Source organism: Kogia breviceps, chromosome 13 (genome assembly GCF_026419965.1).
Source record: "Kogia breviceps isolate mKogBre1 chromosome 13, mKogBre1 haplotype 1, whole genome shotgun sequence".
In the NCBI taxonomy this organism is placed as follows: Eukaryota; Metazoa; Chordata; class Mammalia; order Artiodactyla; family Physeteridae; genus Kogia; species Kogia breviceps.
In genome coordinates, this window is record NC_081322.1 from 82,716,342 (window position 1) to 82,738,762 (window position 22,421).

The window sequence follows — 22,421 nt, forward strand, 5'->3', positions numbered from 1 at the left end:
ACTTAAACATTTGCAGTCTTTTTGCATTTCGTGGGGAATGATACTTGTGAAAAAGTAGTAGAGTTACAAGAACTACAGGGAACCCTGTCCAAGTTGGTGCCTTACTGCTTACCCATAGCACTTTAACAAGGGCTTGTTCGATTGATTTGTCAAGGATTCTATTTAGGAAGCACTTCTAAAGGTTGTGTTTTATGCAGAATATTATTATTAAAAATAATAAATCTAGACCTTTTTTGGTGTTTTTGATATAAGAGAAGAAAGAAAGAACTTGAGGCCAGGGCACTCAGTTTTAGTCTTGGGTTTGCTTCTAACTACCTCTGTGACCTTGACCAAAGCATTTGATTTCATTGGGCCACAATTTCCTCGTCTGCTAAATGACAGTATAAAACTAGAAAGTTATTAAAAATTGTGATTCTCTGGGCAACAGTAGCTCACATAGATGGTTGGACATAGAAAATCCCAAAGAATCTACAGGAAAATGTAGATCTACATAAAGAAACTATGAAACACTGTTGAGAGAAATAAAAGGAGACCTAAATAAGTGTTCCAATACTGTGTTTCATGGATTGAAGAACTGAAGAGATGTCATATGTAGAAAATTAAAGCTCCAAGAATAGCCAAGATACTCTTAAAAAAGGATGAAGCGGGAAGAGGACTTTTTTGGATATTAAGACTCATTTTAGGGCTTCCCTGGTGGCGCAGTGGTTGAGAGTCCGCCTGCCGATGCAGGGGACACGGGTTCGTGCCCCGGTCCGGGAAGATCCCACATGCCGCGGAGCGGCTGGGCCCGTGAGCCATGGCCGCTGAGCCTGCGCGTCCGGAGCCTGTGCTCCGCAACGGGAGAGGCCACAACAGTGAGAGGCCTGTGTACCGCAAAAAAAAAAAAAAAAAAAAAAAAAAGACTCATTATAAAGCCAAAATGATTTTAAAAGCAGAACCAGTAGAACTGAATAGAATGGACCCTCGACTTATGACAAAGATGGTGCTGGGTACAACGGGGGAAGAGAAAAGAGCTAGCATCTCCGAAGCCCCTGTCACGTCCCTTCCCAATCACTACCCCTTCCCTCCCCTACAAGGGTAACCACGATCCACTCCTTCTTCGTTACCATTTCCTCACTTTATAGAGTTTCACCGTCTGGGTCCCTACACCGTGGTTTTGCTGGTTCTGTGAACTAGCTCAGACCCTACCCTCGGTGCTCCTTCGTGTCCGGCCTCTTCTGCTCGGCCTGTTCCATCAGGGGTGCTCCATCACCTGGATGACATCACTGGGAAGAACGAAATGTGGTCACTACCTCACAACAATCTGTTGATTTTGTTCGGTTTGATATTGGTATTGTGGTTATGTTTTTAAAACATGGTCTTATCTGTTAAAGATAAATAATGAAGTATTTACGGGTGAAATGATATTAGATCTGAGATTTCCATTAAAAGAAGCAAGAAAAAAAAGTAGGATGGGGGAGACCAGATAAAACAAGATTGGTAAAAAGTTGATAATTTTTGAAGCTGAATCTATAGGGGTTTATTAAAGTACTTTTCTTTCTACTTTTTTTCTGGAAAGTTTCCACTGTATTAAGTTTAAAAAAATTAACTCTAGATGGTTCACAAGTCTAAATGTGAAAGACAACACAGTAGAGCTTCTAGAAGCTAACGTAGGAGAAAATCTTCATACCCCTAGCGTAGGGAAGGATTTCTGAAATAAGGCACGAAACTGACTAACCGTATAAGAAAAGAGACTGACAAATTAGACTACATTAAAATTAGGAACTTCTGTTTAATCACAATAAGTCATTAAAAAAGAAAAACAAGTCAAAGATATGAACATGTATAACGAACAAAGGGCTGGATTTTAGAAGATGGGCAAACCCCATACAAACTGATAAGAAAGGGTAAAACAGTAGAAAAATAGGGGACTTGGTAACGTACCTCACAAAAGAATCTGAATCACCAATAAATGTATAGAAAAGTACCTAATCTCATGAGTAATAAGAAATGCAGGGCTTCCCTGGTGGCGCAGTGGTTGAGAGTCCGCCTGCCGATGCAGGGGACACGGGTTCGTGCCCCGGTCCGGGAGGATCCCACATGCCGTGGAGCGGCTGCGCCTGTGAGCCGTGGCCGCTGGGCCTGCGCATCCGGAGCCTGTGCTCCGCGGGGGGAGAGGCCACGGCAGTGAGAGGCCCACGTACCACCAAAAAAAAAAAAAAAAAGAAATGCAAATTACAACCACAGTGAATACACTTGCCAGAAGGTTAAAATTAGAAAGACTGACTATACCAATTGTCTTCTTGGTGAGATGAGGAGTTTCTGGGACTCACGCACACTGCTGGTGGGTGTGAAAGCTGATGAAACCAGGTTGGAAAACAGTCTGTCATTATCTATTTAAATTTGAACAACTTTCCACTCCTGGGTAAATGCCTACAGAAACGCATGCACATTATGCACCAGGAGACATGTACGCAGCAGCTTAATCCGTAACTTGGCCAGGACTGGGGGTGGCTACCAGTAGTAGAATGGGGTAAATATATTGGGGAACAGTCATTCGATGGAATATTATACAGCAGTGAAATGAATGAACTACAGTGTAACAACAGTGTGAATGTAGCTTCTCAGCGTAGGTTGAGCAAAAGAGGCCAGACACAAAAGAATGCTTAGGGTAAGGTCTTAGCTAGTTAATAAAACTAGCAAAACCATGGTGTAGGGACTCAGATGATGAAACACTATAAAGTGAGGAAATGGTAACCATAAAGGAGTGGATCATGGTTACCCTTGTAGGGGACGGAAGGGGTAGTGATTGGGAAGGGACATGACAGGGGCTTTGGAAATGCTAGCTCTTTTCTCTTTCTTGGCGTTGGTGGTAGTTACACAAGAATTCACTTTGTGAGAATTTGTTGCACTCTGTATTTCTGCTTTGGGTACTGTGTGTGTGTGTGTGTGTGTGTGTGTAACTTGCAATAATTTTTTAATAGTTTATAATATTGGTTCCTATCTTATATTTTAGAAAAGCTTTAATCTTTTTTAAAAAACAACCTAAAAACTTGAGGCACTTTGTCACATTCGTGGGTGTGTTTATATGGGTGGGCCTTGGGAAAGGAAAGTTGCTGGGTCACCTCACTCTGGAAGTACTTGGGTTCATAAGGACCGTTCTGTGCAGTGACGGTGTTTACGTATGAGATGACGTTGGAGATCTATAGGTGCCTGGCGCGTTTGCAGAGGGAGGTGGTGTGGGCGCTGCTTCCTGAAAGTTAGAAGGGTAAAGATGACAGTGAGCCAATTCTAGGAGGGAAGTTTGAAAGACCAGTTGGGCTCTGCTCTCCACTTTAACATTATAATGTTCCTATTTACAGGAATGGAAAACTGGGAAAAGGAAGGCTGAGAAAGATGAGCTGGTGGGAGTTATGATATTTTCCACCATGGAGCCAGAGGCACCTGACCTGGACTTAGTAGAAATGTAAGAGATGCTGCCAAACCTCCCTTCTCTCCAAACTGAGTCCGCCTCCTTTGCTTACAGGTCTTGGCCAGTCGTCAGACTAGAGTGTGTAAAGTGAGCGCGGTTTGTAGTCAGATGACAGGAGAGCATCGTTTGTACATGAAACACTGTCTCTCTAACCATAACATCAGTTAAAGTCTGCTTCCTTTTTACCTTGAAGTTAGTGATTTCATAGTTGACATTGTGGTTAGTAGTTATTTCCGGGAAAGTATGTTGAGACAGGGTGGCACCCACAGAATGCTCCACAAGACAGAAATCTCTCTGAACATGGCCTTGAAGGGGGCAATCCCAAACCTGATTTTTCTGGTTTTTTCATATCCTGTTTTTAATCTTGTCATCTTCTTTTTAACGTAGGCTTGGTTGAAAATCTGGAGTAGTTCCTTTGCTGCATAAAGACTAATAAGAAATCTTAGGCTTTTTTTTTTTTTTTAATTTTAAGAAGCTTTTTTCTTAATGTAAAATCATTGCTTATGTGTTACCAAATATATAGATAGTCTTATAACTACCCAGAGAGAAAAATCAATGTTAATATGTTGACCCAGGTCTGTGGTCTTCCAAACCTTCGTCTGTTCATTTGTATCTGAAGGAAAAATTGTTTGTTTAAACGGAAGTGACCTCACACTATGCATTCTCTTTTATAATCTGCTTTTTTTCATTTAAAAGTGTATTGTGATGATTTTTTCAAGTTGGTGAAAACTTTTTACATCCTTAAGTAGCTGGTCTGTTCAGTATCACTTAGATGCTATGCCTCTAGGGTATTTTCTCTGATTCATTAAAGAACTTGTTGGAATGAATGAACAACTACCATTAGCAACCTGTACTATGTTTTTATAGAGTCAGTGGTACCTGCAGATTTCATTTACTTTAGAATAATTTTAGTTAAAATTCGCAAGGAATTGAGGGGGGAAGGAAGCAGAGTTAAAATATAAATGGCAGATTTTGAAGTAGTTCTTTTAAAAACCCGAATCCAGCCTGTTTTTAAGACTAATTTAGTTATTAAAGTGACGTCGTTACAAAGCAAGAAACAAGTCCCTGTGGTCACGTTTGGTGTGAACTCCCCTGAGCACATGGACTTTTCTCCTTACACCTCCCACTGTTTGGATGTTTGATAGTGAAGTCAAGGACCCACCTCCTCGTGTTTTTGCCCCGTAGAGAACAGAAGTGTGAAGCTGTCGGTAAATTCACCAAGGCCATGGATGATGGCGTGAAGGAGCTGCTCACCGTGGGGCAGGAGCACTGGAAGCGGTGCACAGGACGTAAGTGCCGTCCTCGGCCACTGCCGGCGTCTGTAGGTGGTGGCGCAGCCTCCGCTGTGGCCTTTGTCACCCTGGGGAAACGAACCACCTCAAACAGATGTGCGCTTAGGGAACCAAAGTCATGTCGTACCCACAGCTCTTTGGAGGAACCTCACTTCTCAACCTTCGTTAAATGACAGAAAATGGGCTCAAACAAAGCCAGTTCAAGAACTCCTGTGAAAAATACCACGTTCACTTAAATATTTCCAGTTATTTGGGGTTGGTCGTCTGTGGAAGATTGATCTTTTCTGCATGTTTAGAAAGTGCCTGTGGTTATTTTTAATCTCATGATTTTATATTTTAATATCCGTTTGGTAAGATGGATGAATACTAGTTAGTTGTATATTTGACTAAAGCTCTAATTTTTAGGCAAAACCGGTGGTAGGTGATAGCAGAAAGTGCATACGTGGGTCAGACTCGCATACTGCTGAGAAGAAAGTGGTGCTGTCACCCTTGCTCTCTGCCTGCTGTTCTACATCCTCAAGAACTTCCTGTCCTCCCTCCCTTCCTTTGTTTGCAGGCCATCATCCTGCTGAACTGTTTTCCTATATTCCCCAAACCCGTGCCACTCTGGCGTCAGATAGGCCGGGAGAGAAGCACACACAGTCAAGTGTGCAGCTGCGGGGATCAGGTCTTGGCTACTGTCATGTTGAGGGTGGCTGAGTTGAGTACTTTCAACAGAAACCTGCCACCTGACAAAGCCTGAAATGTTTCCTATCTGGCCCTTTGGAGGATAAAGCCAGGCCTTACACTGAGTGGCCCTCCACCATTCACATGATATTTTAGATCAACAGAACCATTTGTCATGTACCAGCTGTTCATGCTTGAGGGGCAGACACCAGGAGTAATAACAGTTGCTCCTTCCCCAAGGCAAAGAAATACTAAAAATAGAACTGAGCCTGAAAACATAATGTATACAAATGCAACATCAGAAAACAAAATCCGTTTCAAGCCTTTGGTCACAGGGAGTAACTCATGGACAAAAAGGGGAGTGACATTTCTCTAACATGTAAATGAAGTAATTTAATTTTTTTTAATAATTAATTTTAACTGTAAACTCAGCTGTTACCCTTTTTTAAGAAAAATTTAAGTGATTGCAAATATTACAATCAGATTTTTTAAGGAGATCACAAAAAATCTGGGGTTATGGCTTCTTTTAAAGAATCAAATCCCTTATGTCTAACATCTGGTCAGCTCCATGTCCTGTAAAATCCATGGGCCAAATTTATGAAATAGTAGTAACTCTAGGCTGCTCTCTTTTGTGGGAAAGGGGGTTGAAGTATTTTGTTTAGAATTTGATTCAGGCATAATTTCTTTTTTCTCACAAAAGAATTGTTTAAAACTCCTGATCTGTAAAGGGAGGAATCTAGCACACACTCCACACGGTGAAGCACACGACAAGTATTTTTAACCCCTGGTATAGAGGCAGAAACTGAGTTACAAAGGGTGAACAGTTTATTAAAATTAAGCTAATATAGTCGTGTTTCCTGATTATTACAGCTTATAGACCATATGTCAAGTTTCTCTGGCCTAGATTTTTATAAAGAAACATTTGAATCATTTTTCTTTATTAATATAACACTATCTTCGAATGAAAGTAATGGTTTCTTTTGAAAGGCAGCGGATGTGTTTCAGGGGACTATATATATAGATGCAAAAAAGGTAGCCTAAGATACGAGACTCTTCTCTAGAAAGTTCTCCAAAGTGATCCCAGAAGCCTAGAATTGTAGCACTAGAAGGAGCCTTAGCGATGATTTAGTTAATCTTAATATTATACAGATGAGAAAACTAAAATCCTTCCTCCCTGTTCCTGTGAGGTGCCCCTGCCATTTTTCTGCACACCCCATTGCTTTCAGTTTTGCTTTTGTTTTGCAAATAATCATTCATATGTACATAGCAGAGTGGGAAAAGCAATGGATTAGGAATCACAAGTGCCAGATGCACCATTTAGCCATGTGACCCTTATTTTCCTAACCCATGAAATGAAGATGGTGCACCTGCGTTGGTAGAGGGGGTTGTTGTGACGATCAGTTTGGGGTGGTACACGTGAAAGGACTCTGGCCTAGACGTCATCTTCTAAGTGAGCTCCTGGTGCACTTTGAGTTCATTCAGTGAATGAGAATGTGGGTGGTGGTGGTGTTCATGATAATAGTGTCCGCCATTAATTGAACAATTGATTAATTTAAAACTAAAAACATTATTTGAAGAAACAGTCATTGATTTTTAAAAACAATCATTTTACATGAATATTTTATTAAGAATATAGACTATTTTGAATCGTTTCAAATTTCTTTTATTGTAATAGTACTTTTAGAAAATAATTGGATCCATTTCATTTTGCTCAGAGGACTAGTTAATGGTTTATTCCTTTTTCTCTTCCAGCATTACCCAAGGAATATCAGAAGATAGGCAAGGCCTTGCAGAGTTTAGCAACAGTCTTCAGCTCTAGTGGTTATCAAGGTACATCTTTTTAAATTTATTCTTTGGGCCTTGAGTGTCTTATCCACACAGACCGGCCTCCTCAGGCTCTTGTAAACAAACAATAACTGCAGTTAAGCACCCTCATCAGTGAAGTGTAATCTGCTCCACTGAGGACTTTTGCAACCTCACCTTTTGAGAAAAGTGGTGGGTTGTTATAATTTGTTTTTTCTTGCTAGCTTCTTTGCGTTTCTTGGGCTCCGATAGCTCTTGTGCTTTAGTAAAACAGGCCGCTATGGTATGTGACACTCTGCCCTTGCTTCGTCTCTCTGCCAAACTCTGAAGTCAAGTCTGACTGTCAAAAGCCAGATCTTATCAAGGTATTTGGAGGAAAAATTTTTACTGAGTAACAAGTTCATGTTGCTTTACGTCTCTCCATAACTCATAATTGCTTTCAACTTATCCCATATTGTATGTCTTACTTGTGGTATTTTGAGTTCATTGTGCATTTCCATTGACATCACTTATAAGAAGAAGTTAGCTGTTTTCGTTCTTTCTTTTTTTTTTTTTTTTGCGGTACGCGGGCCTTTCACTGCTGTGGCCCCTCCCGTTGCGGAGCACAGGCTCCGGACGCGCAGGTGCAGCGGCCGTGGCTCACGGGCCCAGCCGCTCCGCGGCATGTGGGATCTTCCTGGACCGGGGCATGAACCCGCGTCCCCTGCATCGGCAGGCGGACTCTCAACCACTGCGCCACCAGTGAAGCCCTGTTTTCTTTTATATTTTGGTTTATGTTTTCTTAATTTGGCCTATGGAGAAGATAGGAAGTAAAAGTATTTGCCAGGTGAGTGACACCCATTCAATTTGAGGGCATTCTATCACTTAGAGAAATGACAGACTTAGTATTTTCACCATAGTGTTTATCCTGATACTCAGGGAAGGCATGTCTTTGGAGGTCAGTGTCTGAGTATTTTCAGGAAGAAGAATTTAGTCTCTAACCAAAATGTAAGATCTGAGGCTCCCATATATGAATATTTCTTGTTGGCCTGGCTGAATTGTGTCTTATAATCAGAACTTTTAGTCTGGGCGGGAGTTTAGAGGATTCGTTAGTCTGACCCCTCATTTTCGAGATGAGGAACACCAGGCCTGGAAAGTTAAGCATCTTGTGGCCAACAGGCACATGTAAAGATGTTCAACATCACTAATTAGAGAAATGCAAATCAAAACTACAGTGAGGTATCACCTCATACCAGTCAGAATGGCCATCATCAAAAAGTCTACAAATAATAAATGCTGGAGAGGGTATGGAGTAAAGGGAACCCTCTTGCACTGTTGCTGGAAATGTAAATTGGTGCAGCCACTATGGAGAACAGTATGGAGTTTCCTTAAAAAACTAAAAATAGGGTTTCCCTGGTAGCGCAGTGGTTGAGAGTCCGCCTGCTGATGCAGGGGACACGGGTTAGTGCCCCGGTCCGGGAGGATCCCACATGCCGTGGAGCGGCTGGGCCCGTGAGCCATGGCTGCTGAGCCTGCGCGTCCGGAGCCTGTGCTCCGCAACGGGAGAGGCCACAACAGTGAGAGGCCCGCATACCACAAAAAAAAAAAAATACAACAAACAAACTAAAAATAGAGTTACCATATGGTCCAGCACTCCCACTCCTGGGCATATATGCAGAAAAGACGAAAATTCTAGTTCAAAAAGATACATGCACCCGTGTTCACAGCAGCAGTGTTCATAGCAGCACTGTTTACAATAGCCAGGTCATGGAAGCAACCTAAGTGTCCATTGACAGATGAATGGATAAAGAAGATGTGGTACATATATACAATGGAATATTACTCAGCCATGAAAAAGAATGAAATAATGCCATTTGCAGCAACATGGATGGGCCTAGAGATTATCATACTAAGTAAGTCAGACAGACAAAGACAAATATCATATGATATCACTTATATGTGGAATCTAAAAAAGCAATACAAACGAACTTATTCACAAAACAGAAACAGACTCACACACATAGAAATCAAAGTTACAGTTACCAAAGGGGAGAGGTGAGGGGATAAATTAGGAGTTTGGGATTAACAGATACAGGCTTGGCTCTGTTCACTGGAAAGGCTTAGAAACAATTATCCAATCCAGTAACAAGAAGCACCCCTAGCACCACCCACTTGGCGGTTTCTAAACATTATGTTCCCCTGAAATAAACGAGAGCTCCTAGCAGAAGAACTCAGATGTCAATTTGAAGAGGCTTCCACTGTCCAATGAAGAGAAAATTTGAGCATTAGTGAAAATAATAACTGCTGTGGAATGTAGCATATCAAATATGTTTAAATTCAGACTTTGCAATGATACTTTTTTAAAACGTTAATCTCAGTTACATTTGGAGAATAGGAGAGAATCAACTTACTATTCTGAAAACTGTAGAGAGAAGAAAGCATTTAACCTGCTCTTCTTATTCCTATACCTCAAGATAACCAAAAAGTTGACAAAGGGAAGTTTCTCTTTATAGAAGTATTTCAGCTAATAAAGAAGGAGTGATAGAAGTAGAATAGCACCAATTTGCAAACCTGTACTAAAATAAAAGAGCTAAACAATACAGGGAGCAGAGGATTGTGTATTCACCACCGAGACTCAGTCAGCAAAACCCAGACTGTGGTACCAAGGTATATGACCTGGTTTATATACCTCCCAAAAAGAAATTTGCAACAAAAAAGGATGGAGTAGAAAGAACTTATGTAGGAAACAAATCAGCTCTATGCCATGTGGGCTGTCTTTGCATCTTGCTTCAAGCAGCCCACTTGATTGGAGATACCAAGCAGCTACACACTGGCTGGACAGTTTATACCAGGAACAATTTTATTTTCTTAGGTGTGAGGTTGGTATTGTCCTTATTTATTTATTTATTTATTTATTTTTGCGGTACGCGGGCCTCTCACTGTTGTGGCCTCTCCCCTTGCGGAGCACAGGCTCCGGACGCGCAGGCGCAGCGGCCACGGCTCACGGGCCCAGCCGCTCTGTGGCATGTGGGATCTTCCCGGACCAGGGCACAAACCCGTGTCCCTTGCATCGGCAGGCGGACTCTCAACCACTGCGCCACCAGGGAAGCCCCTCTGTCCTTATATTTTAAAGAGTCCTTATCTTTTAGGTAAAATGTATGGATGAAGTGTTAAATGACCAGTGAAAGGGAACGGTAGGGAGGAGACTAAAATATTGGCCATGAGCGGTTAATTGGGACATCGGGTGATGGGTAAATGGGGGCTCGTTATACTATTGTGTAGATTTTAAAAGTTTGACGTTTTCCATAATAAATTTTTAAAATAAAATAAATGAAAAGGAAATATAAGTTATAACCACTCATATAACTGTAATGATTTTCAGGTGAAACAGATCTCAATGATGCAATAACAGAAGCAGGAAAGACTTATGAAGAAATTGCCAGTCTTGTGGCAGAACAGGTATTAACATAACCACACAATTCCAATTAAGACTTTATGCTACCTCATCCACATATTTAATTTAAAACCTGTTTTAAGACAAAGTTTCCAAATGGCTATTGTCTTCTATCCCTGTGTATCTTTGTTAATTTCATTGGGTAATAGTATTTCTCAGGCTAAGCTAAAGTGATGGATAAATTCATCATCAGGAAACCTAAATACCTTCCAGTGTTGATGGTTTGAATCCATTCTCAGCCATGAGGGGATTAAAACGTACAGGAAAGCTTTGCTCAAGTCCCTGTTTGGACTCTTGCTCAGCCTGTCTGAGCCTTGGTTTCCTGGTCTGGTAAATGGTGATGGTAGCACCGGATCTCAGGATCCAACAGCTAATAAAGAGAAAGCCCCTGGTGCAGTTCCCAGCATGGAGCTGGTTTTTGCTATAGCCACATGGCTTTTATTGGAGCCTTTAGTAGCCTGATTTCAATTATGTTCGTAGATAGCAGATAATAAGTTTCCTTAAGGGAAATAACCATCCAAGTTGTTTCAAATCCCTAAATTTAAAAACCTTTTTTTCAGATGATGACTTGAAATATATGTTTGTATGCACGTACATTCATGCGGTCATTAACTACTCTCCTGATACTTGTAAAAAAAAAAAAAAGGATACATTTTTAGAATGTGCATACCATAACTATTAAAAATTATAATCTAGAAAAACAGAAAAATTTAAAGTTGCCACTTTTAATGGTTACCACATTTTTAATACTTTTTTTTAATCCTCTGCTAAAATTTAGACATTAAACTATATAAGGTCTTATTTGCTTGTATGTAAACGTACAGTATTAACCAGTTTTCTTTTTTCTCACAGTGTTGTATTTTGGGCCACCTCAAAATAGCTAATTTTACCAACCAACCTAAAAATTTTCTGTTTAATCATTTTCTTCACAACCTATGATGAGAGTATAGTTCTTGGGGATTATTTTCTTATAGGAAAACTAGGCTGAATGCTTGACACTCAGTAACTTAATGTAGAGCCTAGTGGATTTGGCTGATACAGTCCTCAGATATAACAGTTTTCTCTTCCTTGATTGTCTGAATTCCTCCGCCAATAATAACCAGTCTGTGTCTTGTTACAGCCAAAGAAAGATCTCCATTTCCTGATGGAATGTAATCATGAATATAAAGGTTTCCTTGGCTGCTTCCCTGACATTATTGGCGCTCACAAGGTAACTTGATCATAGAAGTTCACAGACGACATCCCGGGTGAATCAGAGCCCAGGCGCACCGCCACCTGCGTGAGCCTGACCCTTCAGTGCCCCCAGTCAGGAGCTGGTCTCTGAACCAGCTGGAACGGCTTGGGGTGTTTATAAATAGTGAGGTCCTAACACGTTGAGATACATGGATAGTTTTTTAGTTTCTTTTATTCCGTAAAAAGATTTATTTTGAGAGAACCTAAAGTATGATAAATACGCCTTTATGGATATACTTCGGTCAGGTATCAGGCATAATCATCGTGGTGTTTGGTACTCAAGTCAGTGTCAGGAATGGTACTTTCCCTCATCAGTGAGACCCTGTGTGCTGCACGGGCAGGTCCTCAAAGGTCCTTTCCTGTCCAGATGAAGTCAGTCGTTCTGTCCCCGAGCCTGACGAAGGGTCTCCCAATTAAAATCAAAATGGTCAATATCAATTTTATATGTTTATATTAATAAAAAGGAAACTATATCATTCCCATCATAAAGTTTTTTTTAAACTAAATAAAAGATTGGTTTGGGGTGTCCTCAGATTTTGATTCTTTTTAATTTTTCTCTCTCTTTCAAAATCTGTGTACTACTTCATTACTGTGGGTATTTTTTCAACTGTAGTACTCTAGAGTATTGTGATATACTTGGGTTTATTAAGAGAATCTCTACTGTCTGTGACCCTAACAGTCCTGGCAAGTGGGCATTTTAGCATTTGGCTTTATAATTGAAGTATCATGAAAGGGGTAGCATAGGTAAGTAAGCTTTGTGCAACTTCAAATAGCTTAGCGTAGAGCTCAGGACATCTTCTTTATCCACTCATTCATGAACGGACACTTAGGTTGTTCCCACATCTTGGCTATTGTGAGTCATGCTGCCGTGACCACGGGACTGCAAGATATCTCTCTGAGATGGTGATTTTGTTTTCTTTGGATATATACCCAGCAGTGGAGTTGCTGGGAAAGTAGATCTTAAAAATTCTCATCACAGGAAAAAAAATAGTTTGTGACTCAGTGAGGTGATGGATGTTAACATACTTACCATAGTAATCATTTTGCATTATAAATGTGTATCAAATTCATTATGCTGTACACCTTAAACTGATACAGTGTTATTTGTCAATTATACTTCAGTAAAACTGGCGGTGGGGGAAGGGGGGGATAAAATAAATAAAATGAGAATGAAAATCTCAGGAAGAATCTGAGAACAGTTAGCATGTCGTAGGAGTTGGTGCTGGTGCCGTCTGAGTTCTGGGCGGGGACCCTGATCAATGCTCTCCAGACAGTGCCAGCGAGCAGTGCGGTGAGGCTGGCGTGGGAAATGTTCGGCGGCTTTTACACCTGTTTCCGTCTAAGTATTAATTTAAAATTAATTCAGTGCCTCTTACAGAAATCACAGTAAAGCTTATGATCAGCGCACTTAGGCACCAGCTTATGAAATACTTCGTAACAGAGACACAGTGCCCCGGCGCGTATGCTAGACTCACCTGGCTCAGACGACTTCCTGAACCTAGTGCCTGTTTTCCCATCACGTACTACTCGTATCATGGCAATGGCTTATACGTATCACAGAAAGAGAGCGCTGTTTAGTTTTCTGCTCTGTGGTAGCATAAAATTGTAGCTTTCAGCTAAGTTATATTTTGCAAGAATAGCAACATTTTTGTTTCCAAGTGACTTACAGGAAGTCACCTATAGATGCTTACCTTATGTTCTTATTTTGTGGGGACATTTTCCTATTCAGGAGCAAGTCAATTATAGAATTATGTTAGCTTTGTTATATTTTAAACGAATAACTGATCTTTTAAGATTTGTTTTGTTGATACCGCTGCATTTTGTATTTCACAGGGGGCAATAGAAAAAGTGAAGGAAAGTGATAAACTTGTTGCGACTAGTAAGATCACCCCACAGGACAAACAGAACATGGTGAAACGTGTTGCGACAATGTCTTACGCTTTGCAAGGTAAGAGGGAAAGGTCTGTGGCTAACTAGTGGAGATTGTTTTCTCAGCAAATTTTCTATCTTCCTTGCTGGAGAGAAACTCAAATGTGAACAGCAGTTAAATTAATACGAACTGTTCAAAATATCTTCATAAGCCTGTTGTTTGCAGGATCCCAGTGTTAATGAAAAGCTGTAATATTTATTTACTTTTTCACGCATTTACATGACATAACTATGAATGACAGCTTGATTAAACCTGTACATTTTTATTATTTCTTGGAGACCTTGAAGACTCCTTTCATAACCTTTAATATCAGCCCCTATCCAGATTAGATTCTAGCGTTCAGCTTTCAGCAGCATGTAATCTCCAGGCCCCGAGACCATAGAATGTGAAGGGAGTTTGAACATAGCATTTTTGGCATAGTTTGACTGTTAATAAAGAGAAAATATTAATGTTTTGAGTGTTTTCCAGCAGATAAGAGCAGTGAATGGATTTTTCCTCTTTTGCTGGATGGATAGAACATACGTGGGCAAAGGAGGAAGGGGAAGGATGTTCCAGTATGAACAAAAGCACACAAAATAATGGTACCAGATTAGGTCATTGGCCTCTGGGAATAAAACACACTTGGAGAGTATGAGGGGAAAAATTCTGGTGATTGTGGAGGGCCTCGAAAGCCAGGCGGAAGAGTCTAGACTTGCTGTGGGCATTAAGAAGCCATTGAAAGGTTTTGATGGAAAAACGAAACAAACAAAAAGCACTGCTCAAGGGAGAGGGTTTGCTAGTGACTGGGGCCGGGGGAGGGCGGGTGCAAATTAGGGGCTGACGTTAGTCGGACAGCCCGACCAGAGACCTGGCTCCTGCCGTCTGAGATTTTGAGAACCTGAAGAAGATGAGTTGCTAGGGGAGAGAATGAAGGGTATTTGCAGGCTTTTCTAAAGGACATCCTTCAGGACTAGGGAAGGTGTGGGAGAAGGGAAGAATGTGTGAAAGGCATCCAGAAGTAAACAGGGACGCCTGACTGAAGCTTTGGGCTTTGAAGGGTTTTAAACGGGGAAGTTGGTTTTGAACTTGTGTTTGGGGTTATCCAAATAAATAAACGAGAAGCTTTGTACAACTTCCGATAACAACATAAAACTCAGAACAGTGAGCTTTTCGTAGGAATTTATGCAGGCAGTTGGCTTTGTAGGTGTGGAGCATAAGGGAAAAGGCGGGGTGCGGGGGGTAGGCGATGAGGAGCCCTGATACGGAGGCTCTGCAGAGTTGGTGATGGGGTGAGGGTGCTGAGAGGCAAAGTTAGAGATGGGATTCGTTTGCTGCATCGGTGCCTTCAGCAAACAGGAAGGATGGGCGTGTGACCCTCTGCCTGGAAAGAGCCTCAGTTCTGGCAGCCCTGATGGGGCTCAGTGGCGCCAGGCTCCACTCCGCAGAGGGCCTTGCTCACGTCTTACTCCTCTGGCCAGCTTTTCAGAGTCCCTCAGGAGACCTGCCTGGGCAGTCTCTGTGCAGGAGCGGGCACCTCGCTAGGTCCGCTGTAAACAGACTTGACGTTCTGAACTGCAGTCACCTGTAGACAGTGAGGCCAAGTCGGTCTCCTGCTCAAGCAGTAGTTGCCATTTGGGTCATTGCCTGTACTGGGCTTTATAGGATTTAACATGCCAATCAACAGTAATCGTCCATCTACTGGAAAGCGTTGTTTGCCATTAACTGTTCAAATTGTTTTTCTAGGCTCTTTCTAGCATTTTGTCAGGAACTGTCACGGGCCAACCAGATTAAATCCGGTTGATGATTAATCATAACCGAGCAGAGACACCAGTTGTGGTCGTGTGAAGTCCGGGGGGCACTGACTGATGTCTTGGTTTTGGTTGTAGCTGAGATGAATCACTTCCACAGTAACCGGATCTATGACTACAACAGCATCATCCGCCTGTACCTGGAGCAGCAGGTGCAGTTCTACGAGACGGTGAGTCGGCCCTGCTCCCAGGCCTCTGTGCGCACGGGGAGGGCAGGGTTCCTGCTCACGTACGCTGACCCTGTGAAGTTAATCTGCTTGCATTTTTTAACACTAACTAATAAGCCAAAGGAGGCTAAACACTGAGCAGGGGTTTTTCCAGTCTCTTTTAATCAAATCCGCCTTTTCCTTTGAATAACACTGGGTTAAAAGGGGGTTTGTTTTTTTAAGAAGAAGAGTATTGGATGCTGGTTGTGAGGCCCCAAGAAGCCCTTATTGTGTGGTCCCTTTCCCTCCCTCCAGCCCCTCTGTGCACAGGGAACACTGTGAATGAGATGAGGTCACCCTGCCGTCCCTGCCGGCTCTCAGCTGGGGAAGGAGCCTGGCACCATGCAGGACAGCACAGACTGGCTTTGTTTGTGAGTGAGGTTTTTGCAGTGTACCAGAGGAGTTTCAGAAAGAAAACGAAAACGAGAGGGAGGGTGAAACCGTAGACATTTTCACTCAGGAACCAGTAATGAAAATGTTAACTTTTGTACCTCTGCATAGCAATTTTGTTATTTACCAGAGTGTACAGAAAACAAAGATCTAGCATGTATTGAATAAATGGAAACTCAGACATCCAAAGACAAGTTCTGTAACTTACACAGTGACCATGTGTTGGCTGCCATGTTTCTTACTACGTTTTCCACTGTTTCCATGGTGTCATCTCACGTACGTTCAGGCATAATGATAGGCAAGCCCCAGGCCCACATCCGTGCATGCGTCATCTTATCTTTGGGTGGGCACTGCTGCACGTGTCTCTCGGACAGTCATTCTTGGAAGGGAGCTGTGGCTGATGTGCTCTGTGCATATTGTCCATGGCGTGTTGGAAGCAGTTGGTTTCAGAGACGAGCTGAAGGTGCGTCCTGTCTCCACACTGTGTGGCAACAGCGGGGCCTCGCGCGGAGCCGCTCGTCCTCCGAGCCTCAGGAGTTCACAGGTGTCTGCGAGGGCGGGGGAGTCTGGGCCAGCACGGAAACCGGACCCCCCGGATCCCTGGAGGACAGGCGGATGGTCTAGGACCGATGCTGCACAGCGTGGCAGCAGCTGCGCTGCGGGAAGGAGGAAGGAGCGGGGCTTCCTGCAAGCCGGGCCCCGCCGCGACCGGCGTTTACGAAGGCCGGCCTCTCCGCTGCCCGGAGGCTGGGTTGGTGCTGGAGAGACTAGGAGCATCGACCAGTTCACGGATTGGAAACTTTTGCCGTGTTTGACCCAGAAGACGTGGGAATAGTAGAGTGCCGTGAGGTCACGGTGGGAGAGAGGTCTCACAGTTGTTCTGTTTTTCACCAGATTGCGGAAAAGCTGAGGCAGGCCCTCGGTCGCTTCCCGGTGATGTAGGACAGAACGAACATGAAGAAACGCCGAAGTGCTTCCTTCTGACTTGGGGCAACGCAATTTAATTTTTTCCCTCCATCCTCCAAAAAGAAAGAAAGAAAGAAAGAAAACCAAAAAGAAATAGAGTTGGAAAAAACTGCATTTCCTTTATTAAGCGCCTAAATGCATCAGTTCTTTAGGGATAGTCTTTTGTTCATTTCCACATCCATTACTTAAACCAATGGAAGGAAATTGTCTATTTTTGGAAAGTACTTAAAGTTGTCAGAGTTTTGAATGGAAAATTAGGGGTTTCCCCCACTGATATTTTACATTAAAATGTAATTTATGAGTCACCCACGATCTTCCAGTTCTTACCCAATGTCAGATGATAATTACTAATTGCTTTCTTAAAAATATGGAATATGCCAGAGTAAAAAATATATATGTTTGTATATTTTTATAACTCTTTTCAGCCCTTTGGGATTTCTATTTAGGCAGATCTACATGCCTTTCGCTGAGATATTTATGACTCAAGTGCTTACATTTCCTGGAGAGAGAAAGCAAAGAGGGGCTCCCGGGGCTGCGGCCCCTCATGTGCCCGTGACGCACGTGTCCCTTCAGAGGACAAAGCTTGGCCGAACGCCGGGGATCAGAGCCCCTGCGCCCACTACCCTAAAGTGCCGTCTGCTGGGAGGAGCGCCTCCCTCCTCAGGCCTCTTCCCGAGCCCCGGTTAGGCTGGAAGAATTCACCGAGAAAGCTGGGGACGCGCTCTGCCTCTGCTTCCGGGGAAGGAGGGGCTGTGCTGACCCTGCGCCCGGGAGGGCCGGCCCTGCGGACAGACGCTCCTCGCGAGCTTTTCACTCGTTTTTAAGTCTCGCGGTGTTCAGTGAGACCTCGTGAGAAATGCCGGGGAAAGCGTGATTTGCCCCTTGATCTGATTTAGACTAGCGGGCCAGTGGGAATTATCTGAAAAGAGAAAGCACAGGTTAGCAAACCTCTCCCGGCCCCCCAAATGGAAGTTCAGGGGCTGAGGAGGGTGGCAGCCCGCATAATGTGCGGTCATCCCGAGCTTTTACGTTTGAGAAAAAGCGCAGAGCGATGTTATTCCCGACTGTAGCCTAAACTTCAGACAGAATTTTCCTGATCACTAGTACTTCCCTTAATGGCATAAAGCCAGACAGGATCTTTGCAAACCGTCAGCTTTAAATCTGGACACTCGCAGACACGGTCTCACTCCTGCAGATGTCGGCGTCCTGCACAGCTGCCTTACTGCATCCTCTCCCCCTGCTTTCACTCTTCTGACCTGATAGTTACATGATAGAAAATGGAAATTTTGGGCCAGCACAAATAAAGTGAAACCAAAAAATAAATACCAGAGGAAATCAAACGAACAGGAATATGAGAACTTCTTGTTCTTCAATATCACGGGTCTTTTGTTAATGTTTTATAAGAAATTTTCCCTACTTGATTTTTCTTTTATAAAATCTCATAGAACAGTGTTTATGTTACAGCCATTTAATGTATGTACAAATTGTAAAGAATATGTATAAATGTTTTACACAAATGTAAGAGCATGTAGAAGCCAACATATAAATAAATTGTTAAAAAACTGTACAGTAAATTCTCAAGCACTTTTTCAAAACACTTTTTGGTGTTTTCGTGTGATTTTTTTTTTTTTTTTTTGATAATTGTTTCTTGTTGCCGGCTGCTGAAAAGAGTGCAGGCAATGAGTTTTTCCCTAAAACTTATTGCTCTTGACATGAATTAATAATGCTAGTTCCTTAAATCAGAGTTATCAACCCGGGAAGCATGTCCCAGTCACCTGGAGAGCAGTAAGAACACTGCTTACCGCTGCCCAGTGTATTAGGGTTCTCTAGAGAGACAGCACCTACGGGGTGTGTGTATTCATTCTTTATGTGAGGTTTACTTCTCTTGATACTCCATATCTTAATTCTGTGGTGTAAATTCCATCACCTTGTCCTTAAGGGGTGGCCACGGAGGGGCTGTGGCTCTGCAGCTGTCCACTAGGGGGCGGTGTCCACACATCGGGCAGAACCCAGGCCCCGTCTTCTCTTCCTCGGCCGCTCATCGCGGGGAGCTCCCCGTGAGGCCATAGGTGCGGGCTGGGAGGAGGAGGCAGTGTCGCGGGAGTGGGGGCCGCGGCATTTGGCCACTTCCTCGTGTGACTTGAGCCTTCAGGGCCTTTAGCTATCACAGAAGAGCTTTAATTATAGAATAATGTATAATTTTAATAAATCTTGCCAATGTAAAACTAGTAGCTAAATGTCTGGAGAGGACAGAGGTGAAGGCATGGTGGAGGAAAAGTTCAGCCCACTTGTCGATTGTGTTACACTGGTTGCCCATCCCCAGGAGCACCAGGTCCAGGACGTCAACCCCCCGTAAGGTTTGCAGGTGTTGAGGCCACCAAGAAACACACAACTCACACAGGCTCTGGATGGAATGTAAAGAAGAGACAGAGTAAGACCAGCCTCAATAATGAGCGTTGGTCCCCATGACCAGTGGGAGATGGTCTGTACGCACCCCTCTCCTGCAGCAGGTGACGGACTCCAGCCCTTCTCACCTGGAACAGGTGGAGCAGTAGGCCTGGCCGGGGGATAAGCAGAGCAAAGAAGTACACGTCAAGCCCGGAACAGGGTAAGATATTCCTGGATAAAGAGACAGGCTTGCCGGGGCGGTGCGGGCTCTTTATCTCCATGTATGGAGATGCTCCAGGCTCACTCTTTCATGGCCGTGCAGGAGTGAAAAGACTGTGCCCGGGAGGCTGCCTTTCCCCACACCCCTGGTCCACATCCGCAGTGGAGGGACTCAAGAGATCCCGTCTTAAAGGTTGGGAATCCAAACTATGAATGTCCATTATTTAAAGTAGTGAAAGCACTCAAGTAACTATGTTTATGGTTGAGTAATTGCTGAGTGGAACTAATGATAATAATGAGGGAGGAAGGTACTTTTTTCCTATGTGTGTTTAATTTTTTTCAGCCTGTTTGATTTAAAATCCTTTTCTCCAAGAAGGTAAGAAGAATTTGAGTTCCTTTCCCAAGGTTCTCTTGCTCTCCAGCTGCCTTTGCCAGCTATGCCAAGAATGCAGAGTCCTCACTGCTTTTTACCCAGGCTGATTGTCAGCACTGTTTGCAGCAAACAGCCTTGGTGGATGAAGTAAAGGTCTTCTAGGAAGAAGAGCACGTGTTCCTACTGCTTGCTATAAAATGCGGGTTTCCCAAGTTCCAGGTTCCTTTCCACAAGAAGTCATCCCTCGGGCGCCCCCTAGTTGCCCCTGATGGACTTGCAAGGCGGGGAGGGGAGAATCGGCCTGTGAGCTGAAGCTCCCCGGCCGGCTGTGCCCCTGGAAATTGAGTTACCCATTGTCCCTGACTCAGGGGTTTCATTCTCCTGCGGGCATCCATGAAACAGTAACAGACTGACTAATTTGCGTGTAAATAGAACAAAATCAAATCCCAGACCCAGCAGTTACTTCTATAAGAAAACTTTTTTAAAAATTTATTGAAGTTTAGTTGATTTACAATGTTGTGTTAATTTCTGCTGTACGGCAAAGTGATTCAGTTATACATATATACATTCTTTTTCATATTCGTTTCCATTATGGTTTATCACAGGATATTGAATATAGTTCCCTGTGCTGTACAGTAGGACCTTGTTGTTTATATATTTTATATACAGTAGTTTGCATCTGCTAACCCCAAACTCCCAGTCCATCCCTCCCCCACCCACCTCCCCCTTGTCAACCACAAGTCTGTTCTCTATGTGAGTCTGTTTCTGTTTTGTAGATAAATTCATTTGTGTCATATTTTAGATTCCACATATAAATGATATCATATGACATTTGTCTTTCTGACCTTCACTTAGTATGATCATCTCTAGGTCCATCCATGTTGCTGCAAATGGCATTATTTCATTCCTTTTTTATGGCTGAGTAATATTCTATTGTATGTATGTACCACATCTTCTTTATCCATTCATCTGTCGATGGACATTTAGGTTGTTTCCATCTTTTGACTATTGTGAATAGTGCTGCTATGAACATAGGGGTGCATGTATCTTTTTGAGTTATAGTTTTGTCCAGATATACGCCCAGGAGTGGGATTGCTGGATCATATGGCAACTCTATTTTTAGCTTTTTGAGGAACCTCCATACTGTTTTCCATAGTGGCCGCACCAATGTAAAACATTTTTAAAAACAAAGAATAAGAAACTCCATCAAAAAATGGGCAAAAGACCTAAACAGACATTTCTCCAAAGAAGACATGTAGATGACCGATAGGCAGATGAAAAGATGTTCATCATCGCTACTTATCAGAGAAATGCAAATCAGAACTACAATGAGGTATCACCACCTCACACTGGTCAGAATGGCCATCATTAAAAAGTCTACCAATAATAAAATGCTGGAGAGGGTGCGGAGAAAAGGGAACCCTCCTGCACTGTTGGTGGGAGTGTAAATTGGTGCAGTTGGGAAGAAACTAAAGTTTTAGCAAAGCAGAAGGAGATTTTTTCCCCAGTTTTATTGAGCTATAATTAACATATAACCTCGTGTGAGCTTAACGTGTACAACGTCACGCTTTGATACGTGTGTATATTTGCAAATGATTGCCAAGCTTAGTAAGGTTAGTGAACACATCGATCACCTCACGTAGTTATAATTTTGTGTGTGTGAGGTGAGAAGTTTTAAGATCTGCCCTCTTATATAGCTTGCATATATATAACACAGTGTTTTAACTGTACCCATGCTGTGTGAATGCTGTTGACAGTTCAAAGGCCAGCAGTGGGCGAGGTTGTCCGAAGGCCATTAAACAAACCTCTGTGGAGAAGATTTTTTAGCTTCTGAGTCGAGAGTAAGTTCAAAGGTCTTTAGGTGGGAATACACATCCATATCTTAAGCCAAAAAAAAAAGTTATAAAGTTCAATTAAGCAATCAGTTTGTAGGATTTGCAGAACTCTTTGGAGGGGAGAGAGAGAGAAATGTGTGTACCATGAACCAGGAACCTGGGCCGTGCACGGCCAACTGCTTTTAAGATTGAAACACTGGTGTTTTGAGTTTTTGGGTTTTTTTAATGGTGAGGGCTTCTCACCTGGCTCATGTCTGGGAGCTGCCCTGCAGAGGGGGTGCCTGGAGCAAAGTTGGGGAGGCCCAGGGCGTGGGGTTGGTGGTGAGTCATCAATTCCAGAGAAAAGCCACTGACATAACTGAAAATGATGTTGGTTCACCAGAAAGCCAGAGTCCTGCACTTCTCTGGGTATAAAACAGTGTCGGGGCATGCGGTGGTGAGCAGGGACA

The 22,421-nt window shown here is 43.0% G+C and overlaps 1 protein-coding gene across 4 annotated transcripts in view; it reads left to right on the top strand.

Moving 5' to 3' along the window:
* SNX9 (sorting nexin 9) overlaps positions 1–17,462 on the top strand; it is a 90,499-nt gene extending 73,037 nt beyond the window's left edge. For all 4 annotated transcript variants that reach the window (XM_059083170.2, XM_067011082.1, XM_059083169.2 and 1 more), the window contains 8 exons: positions 3,342–3,445; positions 4,637–4,740; positions 7,162–7,239; positions 10,574–10,650; positions 11,766–11,855; positions 13,712–13,826; positions 15,674–15,765; positions 17,086–17,462. In XM_059083170.2, coding sequence (XP_058939153.1) covers positions 3,342–3,445; positions 4,637–4,740; positions 7,162–7,239; positions 10,574–10,650; positions 11,766–11,855; positions 13,712–13,826; positions 15,674–15,765; positions 17,086–17,133 — 708 coding nt within the window. In that variant the 3' untranslated portion in view covers positions 17,134–17,462. The remainder of the gene's footprint in view (positions 1–3,341; positions 3,446–4,636; positions 4,741–7,161; positions 7,240–10,573; positions 10,651–11,765; positions 11,856–13,711; positions 13,827–15,673; positions 15,766–17,085) is intronic.
* Positions 17,463–22,421: the final 4,959 nt, after the last annotated feature.